At 40.6% G+C, this 12355-nt stretch overlaps 1 protein-coding gene across 6 annotated transcripts in view; it reads left to right on the plus strand.

Moving 5' to 3' along the window:
- Positions 1 to 12162, plus strand: part of STK38 (serine/threonine kinase 38) — a 68771-nt gene extending 56609 nt beyond the window's left edge. For all 6 annotated transcript variants that reach the window (XM_072945110.1, XM_072945114.1, XM_072945112.1 and 3 more), the window contains 7 exons: positions 319 to 421; positions 1264 to 1325; positions 7121 to 7238; positions 8295 to 8418; positions 8612 to 8707; positions 9607 to 9701; positions 10178 to 12162. In XM_072945110.1, coding sequence (XP_072801211.1) covers positions 319 to 421; positions 1264 to 1325; positions 7121 to 7238; positions 8295 to 8418; positions 8612 to 8707; positions 9607 to 9701; positions 10178 to 10308 — 729 coding nt within the window. In that variant the 3' untranslated portion in view covers positions 10309 to 12162. The remainder of the gene's footprint in view (positions 1 to 318; positions 422 to 1263; positions 1326 to 7120; positions 7239 to 8294; positions 8419 to 8611; positions 8708 to 9606; positions 9702 to 10177) is intronic.
- Positions 12163 to 12355: the final 193 nt, after the last annotated feature.

Below are 12355 nucleotides of genomic sequence, written 5' to 3' on the forward strand. Positions count from 1 at the left end.
CTATGGATATTGTATGCCAGCTATATTTCAATGAAAAAAAGGGAAAAAATTAGATGCTATGGAGGATTCAACTAGTTTAAAAGTTTATATTTGGACAAAAACAAAGATAATATGCAAAAATGAAAATACTTCTATTTGTATAATAGGGTTTGGGGTGATCTTTAAAAAATTTATTTGCTGTTCTGTTTTTCCCTGTAACAAAAGAAAAAGCAGTGGAGCTGTACTGGGTACTGCAAGGGGCTGGAGAAGATCATGTTTTGTTTGTTCCACATCCATGAACGTTCATCCATCCATTACCTTGTTTCTTCTTCCCCACAGGGTCACGTGAAACTTTCTGACTTTGGCCTTTGCACAGGACTGAAGAAAGCACATAGGACAGAATTTTATAGGAATCTGAGCCACAGCCTCCCCAGTGATTTCAGTAAGTGTTAACAGAGATTTAGCCTTTTTTTAATCCCTTAACTGGGCCTCGAAGAGCTATTCCTCTGGTAACCAAAATATGCACGATGGATTGGGAGATTCTCACAGTTTGAGTCTTTAGAGAATAGAAATACTCCATTCCCAGGTTTGCCTGTGATTTGTACTGTGTGGTGAGGCCAGATGAGGGCTACCGGATGTGTTAAGGCTGATGTCCAAAAGAGCTTGCTTTGGAGCTCTGCTGAGAAGGTCACAGGGCATGAGGAGAAAGTCCTGGGAACAACTCCAGGTTTGATTTATCCCCGGTGCTTCTTTCTGTCCTAGCACAAGGAAGTTTGTAAGTTACTTTCACTCCAACACTACCAAACCATTGAAACTATGTAGTAAAATTCCAATTCATCCTTACAAGCTTATACCAAATAGTGTATTATATATTCAGAAGTCTCTGATTATGTAAGAGTTGCTACTCTTGGAAATGATAGTAATTTGGGGAAGTTGTGAATGTTTTAGATCCACTTTGGGACCTTTGCTTCTGATGAGACTGAATTCCCTGTGATTCTGATTAAATTCCCCATAATTCTGTTTTAAGGCCTGTCCGTGTCCTCTGGCCACATAATCCACAGGGAAGTGCTGCTTCCAACTCTCATTGTGTAGATTCTTTGAGTTAATGCTTCGGAGCCTGTGATTTGGGCTTGTGGACCCTGCTGGGAAGTGTGCCATCCAGAGTTATTGATGTTGGGCAGAAAAGCAAGACTTGAGGGTCTCATGTGGCTTGAACCAGAGCCTAGAAAAGTAGTAAACATTCCTATCTGAACTTTGATTAGAACTTGTTTTCTCTACTTTTAGCTTTTCAGAATATGAATTCCAAAAGGAAAGCAGAAACCTGGAAAAGAAATAGACGTCAACTAGTAAGTAATATTTGTGGCTTCTTAAATGCTGCAAACCAAGTATGAGTAAGTTTAAAAATATGCATGTAACTTTGCATTTGATAAATGCATGTTGTCTGTTGCTTGATATAAATGACCTTAATAGAGCACTGTCATTGTGCTGGTAGCACCAGAGTAATCTCCTGAAGGAGGGCAGATAATGTGAGGTGGTTTTTGTTGTGACATTCTCAGTGGATGACGTCACTCAGGCCTTTTACAGGTGACAACCCTTTCCCTTCCTGTTCTGCCTTTTCCCAATTTTCATGGTAAATGGTGGTAAATGGGTTATAGTTAAGCTGGAGTTCTCTTAAAATAAAACTAAGTACAAATACCTACCCAGCACTTTGAGGCAGTGGTTCTCAAACTTATAAAAGTTTGATTCACTTAGTCGAGACTCCTTAATTCACCTGCCCCACCCTTTCCTATTTATGGTGGAAAAAAGAACTTGGTGATTAAAAACTGGAGAGAAATTTAAGGGACATGCTTACTTTACTAATAAATTTTATACACATAAAATTATGCCTCACAACTTAAAAATAACGTTATTGTATTTTCCTTGATAGTATGTTGGAATTTATTTAAATAGTACAGATTCACCAGTGAAATACTGCTGCCCAGGCAGACTTCTGTTCTGGAAGGCACATGGCCTGGTGTCTAGTTATTGGAAAATTTCTGACCAGAGATAATAGAAATGTGTATTGTCGTATGCTCAGACTTTGCTAGAAACCCATAGCAAATGGAAAGTGGTAATGGTAAATGAACAGTTGGTCTTCAGAAAGCAAGAAGAGCAGCAAGGGATGGAAACCTGACTGACTCAGAATGATGATCATGTGTATTATGCAGAAATGGTGGCACTTCTGCTTGTCGGTGTATACGTTTGTAACTTGGCAGATTTGCCAAGTATTGTTTTGGCCAGACTTCTTAGTAAAATACTGAATTAGAGTTCTCTGTGATATCTTTAATAGCTCACTAAGTAGATTGCTGGTAAATAACTGTTAGTCATATGGGAAAATGGAAGCCTGTAGAATTAAGAAAGAATCAAAGGAAAGGCTTGCATTTTTAAAATTTATTTGAGGCCCATCAGTGGGCCTCAAGACCCGCTTTGAATATTACGATTTTTATGTTAAACCTGGGCACTGGGAGAGGCAGTAACTTAAACCACACACTTTTGGAGATGTAGTAACTGAAATTAATCTTTGATGTCTTTTTCTAACGTTAACTTAGGGATACTTAGGTTTGGTATAGCTAGTCATGTCATAGTCGTCTTAGGAACTGTGATACTCTTTAAATGTCTAAATTTTGTATATGGTTGAAACACTTTACATAGCTTGTTGTATTCCTGACATAGGGAATGTCAGGAATGACTTTGGTCAGATGCTTCTATTATGTCTCTCCATAGGGCAGTAGATCTTAACCTTGGCTGCACACCAGAATCACCTAGGGAACCTCAGGACACACTGATGTCTGGGTCCCAATCCCATAGATTCTGGTGCAGTTGGTGTGGGGTATATAGTCTGGGTATCTGATTTTTAAAAGGATGCTGGGTGATTCTACTGTGCAGTGAAAGTTGAGACCCTCTACTGAAGGGACTGTTTCTTCAACAGTAGCTCCTGCATTATTGGGAAACTGATATTTATCTGTATTTTGGAAGGTAACAAAAGGTAAGGACATTTCTGTGATTTAAAAAAAAAATTTTTTTAAAGCAGGCCAGGATTTAACCTTTGACCATTTTTATTTTTGGGGTAATTAAGTTTACATACTTTAAATTATTCTTATACTCTGAGAAGCTTTATGCTTTTTGACACACACACCACAGGGTCATGTCAGACTTACTAGGAACCACTTACAAGTCTGTGAGGGAGATTTCACAGTTCCCATATTCGGAGTTAAATGTCCTTTAATATTTAAAATGTTATTTTAAGTCTGAATAAAACTTAGGTTCTAATGCTGTGATTAAGCTTCTTGCCTTTTTATTCTGTCTACAGTAGAGATGGAAAAGTATTAAGGTCACTCATAATACCTCTTTTGATAACTTGAAGAAAATAAAGCTACCTTTCAGTCTTCAAAAGGGCAGTTAACTGTGCTTTTGACCTTTCGTAAGTAATCCCATTGAGCTAGTACCTCCTGCCGCAGGAGGACGGACTGGGAGGTACACAGCTTGAATGGAAGGTTAATGTTAGTTAATGCTTGATATAAACTTACTGCTCTAGGTTAAGCTTAACATATGTAATCCTTCACCCAGCCTATTACTTTTCAGTCCACTGAGAATCACTAAAAAATGTGGAGGCTTTAGCTTCATCTTTGGCTGCTTAAATCCTTTTCTAATATTTTAAGTACCAGTGTGGTCCTGGGTAACCTTAGGCCACACTAACTGATTCGGAAATAAATATGAGTCATTTTTAAGTTATTAAACCAGAGTTAAAAGTTGAAGTACCTACATCTAGGCATCCAGTCTTGGCCAATTCTTTTTTTCTTTTTTTAGTGTAGAGTTTATAGAAGTGGTTAAGTAGGAGATTATATTGCTTTATTTCCCCTAAAATCCTAAATCATAAGCTGGAACACATCATATGTTTGAAATACTAACAATCCACAAAGCTCTTTACAGTATAGTTCTGATCGACACTATGAATACCCAAACAACAAAAGGAAAAAGAAGGGTCTAGATTTGAGGTGTTAAGGGCTTAAAGTTGGAGGACACCCTAGTATGGAAAACAGACGAAGGTTTGGGAAGGGGGCAGTCCCTGGATTACCTTTGTGTACCTTGTACTAAAGTGAGAGTGAGCTCCCAAAGAGGGACTCCAGCTCCCTGGTGAGAACATCCCTTATGTGACAGGTTTACACCTGCTGTTTACTGTATTCTGTAACTCCAAGATTTTTTTTTTACACCTTAGTATCATGAAGGAATTCTTTTTTGTGGCATTAGGTCTCTGGTTTTATAATAGAAATCTTTGAACAAAGAAGGTTTACTCAAAAGCTTTGCTGGAATATATTTCATCTAAATTGAAAGGTTTCTGTAGTTTCTTAACTTTTATAATTAGAATAAAAATTTCTGCTTCTTGGGGAGGGTCCAATCCATGTTTCAGACTTAAAACTTAAAAAAAAAAACCTGGCTATTTAATATGTATATTTAAAAGAAAACAATGTATAATTATCTATGTGGAAAAAATGGATTCCTACCTTACAATATACATAAAAATAAACTGCAGATGGAAAATAAAACTTAAAAAATTTTAGAAGAAAATACAGGGCAATATCTTTATGACCTCAGGGTAAGGAAGGGTTTCTTAAATAACATACAAGAAGTACAAATCATAAAGGAAAACTTGGTGATTTTACTACTTTAAAGAAAAAAAACCCCTGTATATTGAAAGACATAAGCAAATGAAAAGACAATCTACATGGTCCAGTCCAGCTACTTTGGAATTATCTTACAGTTGAAGTGTATTCTCTCCAACCCAGAAGTTCTAGCCCTATTCAGATACCCTGGAGAAACTCTTGCACCTCTGAACCAGGACACATGTATAAGGATGTTTATTGCATTTTCCTAATGGCAAAAAACTAGAAATAACCCAGTGTCCATCAAAATATTCTGGAACAGAATATTTTAGAGCAGTGAAAATAATTGAACTTAAAGCTACATATGACATCATGGATCAGTTTTAGAAACAAAACATTGAGAAGAGAAATCAAATAGAAGACTGCTTGTAGAATGATACCATTTTTTACAAAGCTTGGAAACAAAACTAAGATCTCAGTTTGAGAGACACAATATGGCAAGATTAAATTCCTTTTTAAAAGCAGAGGAATAATAAACGTAAAATTCAGCACAGAGGTTAGGAGGAGAGGCAGGAGGATGGACTGAGAGGTATACAGCTTGAATGGTATCAGTGATACATATTTTGGTTCATTTGGACTCAGTATTCATTTTATTATGCTTCATAATTTGGTAATTATACACTTTGGTGTATATAACAAATATAACATCATTTAAAAAATCATAAAAAATGATAAGCCTCAGACTTGGAGAAGATACTTGCAGTACGTACAACTATAAAGGATTAATGTCCTGAATCAGGATTAAGGCCGTGGATTTATAAAGAATTCCTATGAATCAAAAGAAAAAACGTAGTACAACTTACAAAAACAAACAAATGGGCAAAGAATCTGAACAATAATTCACACACAAAAGACTTGAATGGCAAATTAGCATATGAACATGCACTCAACCTTGCTAGAAATAAGGGAAATGCAAATTAAAATAGACAGATCCCATTTCATATTCATCTGATTGGTAAAAATATAAGATTCTGACAAAGCCAAGTGTTGGTGAATGTAGAGCACCAGGAGCTCATCCCCACTCGGCATGTTTAAAACGTGTAACCACCTTGGAGGACACCTGGAAGATGTCTGATTAAGTTGAAGATGCTCGTAACGCAAGATCCAGTGATATTACTTGCAGTAGATCCTCTAGAGAAGTTCTCACACCAGTGCCTAGGAGGTGTTACAAGAATGTTTATTTGGTTTTTCGTTTGTTTTGATGAAACACTGGCAGCAACACACGTGTACATTTACAGGAGAATGGATAAGAAACATTGTGACATTTTTATAATGGGATAGTGTACAGCAGTGAAATGGGCTAACTAAAGCTACATGAATAAATCTCGAAATCATAGCAGAGTAAAAAAAGCAAGCTGTAGCATTGTAGAATAACGCAGTAGGGTATGAGACTCTATTAAAAGCTGAAATAACCTGCCTCCTTAGCGCAGTAGGCAGCGCCTCAGTCTCATAAAAGCTGAAGTATACAAAAAGTAGTAAGTCATCTACGTGAATATCCATTGAAGCTCAGCACAGCAGCTTCGAGGTAGTTATGTCTTCGGAGGTGGGTAGGGATTCTGGCTTTCATCGATTTTGTAGTTTCGTATCTTAAAAAGACAAATGATCTGAGACAAAGGTGGCAGATTATTAACCCCTGTTTAGTATGAGTAATGGATACAAGGGTGTTGTATTATCTGTGCTTTTTCTTCTTGTATGTTTGTAGTATTTCATAGTATTTTAAAAACACAACACAGGTGTAGTTTTTAATTTTAGAAGTTATGTACAATGGAAAGCATTTAGATTGGAGCCTTCCATGTGTAAGCTCTCAAATGCTGAGCACAGGAAGGCTCTGGCCTTCCCCTAGTACTGCAGTCCTGGTGTACGGGAGTGGATTACTTGAATTTAGAAAAACACTCCTTAGCTAAGAACTATTTACATACATTTTTTAGTTTGGTAAGTAAGCATTTATAAACCTTTGACCTGTAGGTTATAACTTTAGTTTTGGATAATAAAGCTTCCCTTAATGATTTTCCAAACGAAAAATATATATACTGCAAAGAAGGATGCTTTGGAGCAAGATGTTTAATTTCCAAATTGGGCTCTTCCACTTGTTCTGAGGCCTTGGGCAAAGCAGTTTTGGGCATGTTATCTGCAGTTGGGAAGATAAGGTCAGTCCTCTTTGCTAAGCTTTGTCATAGGCTCATAAATGTATAAAGGAACAGAGCATGACACGTCCTGGGTGCTCAGTCAGTTACGGGACTAGCTGCTCTGACAGAACCTGTGCCCTAGTGAACTGACACGGCTGTGTTCATTTGGGAAGTGCTCGGGCAAATCGGGCTTGCCATTCAGCTGCTGGGCTGTCCTGCTTATTTCGCTGGTGGTGCTCGTAGCTTTTGGTCTCCAGAACAACTCTGGGCACCTTCCTGCCTGCTGGGCCTCCTGACGTGTGGTGCGTGTTTCAGGCCTTCTCCACGGTAGGCACTCCTGACTACATTGCTCCCGAGGTGTTCATGCAGACCGGGTACAACAAGCTCTGTGACTGGTGGTCGCTCGGCGTGATCATGTATGAGATGCTCATCGGTAAGTTGCACGCTTTCAGGACTTGTTCTGTGCAGCCAGGGGAGTCCTCTGTTGATAGCAGACTCTGTTTCAGTTGGGATGAGCTAAGCTCTTGTACCCCTTGTCTTTTAAAGTGAAGTTTCCTAGGTAGAAAGCTCTGGGCCTTAAAATGGACACCACAGCTTTCTGGCTCACTGGCGCTCTGTGGTTGTTTTGCTGATTGTTTATTGTGTTTTTTTTCTACGTATTCATCCTCTCCATCTCACAGCTCTTTTGTTCACTGGCATTTATTAAACATCCATTGTATAGAGAGCCTTAACGGGACTGTGTCACACACACTCTTGACTTACTTGCTGTCCCCTTTCTCAAAGCCTTCAAAGTTTGGGGCCCTCTAACTTCTCTCCCTCTTATTTGGATGGTGTATCTGTATTTGGGGGGCACGTCTACAGGGGTGGCCATATGCCCAAGAGCACTGGAGTAAGTCTATCCATGGTGGTGCTGAGCGGGCCTGTGTGGATGACGGGTGTGGCATCTGTCTGGCTGTGTTGTCTCAGGGACGTTGGAGGGAGGCCTGCGGAGGCAGATGTGACCTGTGTGCAGGGCAGGCGGAGTAATAGGGTATGTGACTGTTCATCCTCTCGCCTGTAGTTCTCAAGGGGAGGCGTGGTGGTCACTTTAAAACCTATGCTTTTTGTTATCCAACTTGTTTGGTACATTATCTGTATAAGGATATTCCTAGAATGAAGTTGTTTCTTAATGATTCATCCTTGTATTCTTCTTTGGGCACAGTGGTTCCCGCATCTGCAGCTCTGCTACGTCCCCTTCCTTTCCCAGCTCCAGCTGTTGGCTGGCTCCCTGGTGGTACCGGAAGTACAGCTTCACTTTGGGTTTAGGAGTTTGGGGGAAATGGAAAATTGGTTTGGATGTTTTGAGATGAGTGGAAATCCTATCCATGTCATGGAGGGAAGGACATATAGGATCACTAAAATAAACAGAATCATATAAGGAGAATAATCTCAGTCAGATTCAAAGCTCTGGGATATAAAAGCTTCCAAGTCCCTTCCTTTTTTATTTCAGGCTACCCACCTTTCTGTTCTGAGACCCCGCAAGAGACATATAAGAAGGTGATGAACTGGAAAGAAACTTTGACTTTTCCTCCAGAAGTTCCTATTTCTGAGAAAGCCAAGGATCTAATTTTGAGGTATCGGCGAACATTTCCCCTGCCCTCTTCCACCCAGGCTTTTTCACATGAGTGATTTCATTAAATTTTTTTCCCATCATTTCTTGGATCTGCACCCTGCTTCTTCCATTTTTCTTTTTAAAAAGGGGGAAGTTATTCCTTTTCTTCTTTCAAAGAGACTACCCGGGTATGCTGAAAGGCCTCTCTTTTCCAGATTCTGCTGTGAATGGGAACACAGAATTGGAGCCCCTGGAGTTGAGGAAATCAAATGTAATTCTTTTTTTGAAGGTGTTGACTGGGAACATATCAGGTATATCCATATAAAAGTTTTCAGGATAATTTCAGAAAGTCTGTAGTTTGCCTAGGACTAATTTAGTAGGACTATTACTGGCAAGCCAAGTACGGGAACAGAGCTTCTTAGAAAGTCAGGGTCGTTTCCCGATTTCCATTCATGGTGAGGATCGGGACGTATGTTGAAGCCAGCAGTTATTTCCACAGTGAAGGGACCATCTAACAAGTGTGTTGGAGTTGCTTTTACCGAGGACACACCACCTTCTCTAGTGTTGGGGCCACCAGCAGGACTGTCCCTTCCCTTATGGTAGAGGCTGTCACTGGGAGGTAGAGAAGGAAGAAGGATGGGGTGGGGAGGGGAGCAGAGAGAATGAGATTGTGATGGCAAGGGTGGTAGTGGTACCGCCTGCCCTCTCCCAGACTTCCTTACTCAGCATCCGTTGGTTGCTAAACAGCAGATGAAGTTGTCATCTATGAATGTCAACATTCATAATTATGTTCTGATCTGCGTGTTTGTGATTTTTGCTTTTGCCTCTCTCGTGTCCATTTTTAGCCACTCTGCTCTTGGCACTTTTGGTAGAGGAAGGGCAGAGCCCTACACGAGGGGACACAGGTTGCTCCCCTTTTCAGCAGACAGGGGAGGCTGTCAGGGGGAGTGTGCTCTTTGCATTTTCACTTCTGATTATTCTTGTCGTCCTAACTATGAATAATTGTTACGTAACTTTTCATCATAATTTTGTTTGGATGTAGTAGCTAGTGTGGTTGGTCAGCAGTCACAAGCTTCTCAGAGAAAATAAATGCTGCCTGCCTGCAGGCAGTCTCCCCATGGAGACCAGGGGTCTTTTTGGAGAGACTTGATTCGTTGTGATCCATGTGATTATTAACCCTGGTAATTTCTGGCATGTCTGTCCTTGGCAGAGAGAGACCTGCGGCAATATCTATTGAAATCAAAAGCATTGACGATACCTCAAACTTCGATGAGTTTCCAGAATCTGATATTCTTAAACCAACAGGTAATACTGCCACCACCTCTTGCTGCCATATTAGTGCATTATTACCTCCAAACTGTGGGGGGATGTTTACAAAGCAGGGCAGAGAACATGGAGGTTCTTCAGGCTCTCTTAAGTATCTTTCCAGTGTTAACCCTGGGCAGCAGTGAGACCTTGTCAAAATTCAAAGTGAATACAAACTCTCATGTGTAGACTGCTCAACTGGGTGGGTAAATCCGAAAGATTTGCTCTTTTGTTATTTATTAAATTAAAGCTTAGGTAACCTGAAATGAGAGAAATGGGAAAATAAAACTTTTTAAATATTGTGAAAAATATGAGGTTCAAAGAACATAGGACATCAAATGTAGACAATTCAATGTGAAAAACAACTTTTCCCAAATGGAAGCTGTAGTATGTTCTTCAGGATGTCAGGTCTTCAGTTCTGAGCAGAACATCAGGGCAAGGCAGTGAATCAATTCTCACATCTATTTCTTTCCCAGTGGCAACAAGTAATCACCCTGAGAGCGACTACAAGAACAAAGACTGGGTCTTCATCAATTACACGTACAAGCGCTTTGAGGGCCTGACTGCGAGGGGGGCAATACCCTCCTATATGAAAGCAGCAAAATAGTTTCCTTGAAATGGAATTCTAAGTAGAGCAGACTTCCTTGTACAGCATCACGGTTTTCATCTCACATGCTCTTTTGAAAGAGCTTCCAAGAAGCTTATGGAACCCACCACTGTGTCATGGTAAACTCTCCTGAAGTGCGACAGTAAGTGGGTTCCCTTCCATAGCGCGTCTGCTGACCTGCAGAGCAGACACAACTCTCTCTGCTACATCGGCCGCAAACAGCTGTCCTGCTTCCTTAGAAGCATCATGAGCCAATTTGATTTTGTAAAAAAAAACTTTTTTCCTAAGTTCATCAGAACGAAGGGGGAAAAAACAGCCATCATCCAACATGACTTAGATTGTAACATATACTTATTGAACATCAGCCAACTCCTGTGATTTTTGTGACATGCTTTCTGCCAAGCCCACCAAGTATTTTTTTGTTTTTCTTTACAGCTTCAAAGAACCGAAACTTTAAAGTTCCAGAGTACTAAGGAAAAAAAGCAGTAACTCTTCAGCAGCCAGCCTCCTGGCTGAAGGAAGTGACCCACCCTCCCAGTGGGTGGTGATGGTAGTTTCTCCCCAGACCTCGGCCTCGGGCAAGTGGCTTTGTATAGCCTCCATTCATGGTGCACTTTATTTATGGTACTAGGATAAAGACCCTCAGTGCATTTTGATTATCTCCTCCAGCTCATCTGAAATACTCATGCTGCTTTTCTGAATGTTCATGGGAACGGATACCAGGTTGAGCCATTGTTGCTCTTAGAAGGTCCCCAAAGCCACTGGGCCTTGCCAAGGCGTTGTGGCCCTCGTGGAAAACCCCATTTCATCCCACTGATGGATGTTGCTGTGGAACAGGAACTTTGTTCTTGGGACGAGCCCAGGCAGAAGCAGGAGGCCTGGGACCCTCTTGGCTAAGGTGCTACTCCTGCTCTGTCTCCAGAACCTCCTTGGAAGTGGTTGAAGGAACTGGCCCAGTACAAAGTGCAGAGCCAGCCTTCAAATCCTTGTAAAAGTTCACGCCTCAATCTTTGGTGCAACTGTATTTGTATTCGCTTGGTGTTTCTCCTTTTCCAACTTTAACCATTTTGCCTTGGAATCATGATTACAAATTTTTGCTTTGCAGATGCCTTCCCTAGCGGATAGTCCTCTCCACCCTGAAGGGTCACCTGCAGGCTTGGGCTGACCAGGCCTCTCTACTGGAGTGTTCTCCTAAGAGAGAACCTCTTGAGTTTCAACACAAAGTGCCTTTTCTTTCACAGCTGCCACCGCCTTTAGAGGACTTTTGCTGCACCAGAAAACTGTGGAGGCTCCATATTAATGCATTATCACTTTAAAATTTTTCGATAATTCTTACAGCATCACGTGCACTTGTGTAGTGACTTTGCCTGTTGCAGTGTCATGGCCATGCAACAACTGGGAGACTATTTTATTCCAGTCTTGAGGTTGTTACTATCAGCTAAGAAAGGAAAGTATGTCCCAGCTTGCCATTCAGAAAAGAGAAATGGAACATCAAATTTACAGTAGTAAGTGAGACTACTTTGGGTTTTAAAGTCTTAGAGGAAAAAAGAGTATTAGGGAAATATTAACTCTGGATGAAGGTAATGTTTGTCCCTTAATCTTTCATTCATGGTTTGTTAGTGAAAAGGAAGTTATGTATTTCTTTGCATTACCAAATAGTTGAGGTCTTAACCTCCATGTGTTTTGCAAGAATGTGTGGTAAGCATGGGTAAAGAGAAGTAACAGGAGGGTGGCAGCCTGTGTGTTGGAGAGTGGCAGGGGATAATTTGTTTTAGGGGGAAATGCCCACTTTAACTTTTAAACTTCTGAATAAACTGTGTGGAAAACAGTATAAACCTGATGTTTTAAAGGAAATGTGGCCTATAATTCAAAGAGGCTGAGTGCTGGTGGAACACTGTATTTAGGCCAAGTGCTTTACTGTCTCAGGGATGATGGTACCTGCTTTTTTGCTCCCTGAGAACAAGTCTTCTGAACTGGAGTCCGTGTAGAGAGACTGCCTCTGGTTAGTGGTTCACATGGTTCAGTGTTACAGCACAGGGGGCACTCT

This window comes from Vicugna pacos, chromosome 20 (genome assembly GCF_048564905.1).
Source record: "Vicugna pacos chromosome 20, VicPac4, whole genome shotgun sequence".
Classification (NCBI taxonomy): Eukaryota; Metazoa; Chordata; class Mammalia; order Artiodactyla; family Camelidae; genus Vicugna; species Vicugna pacos.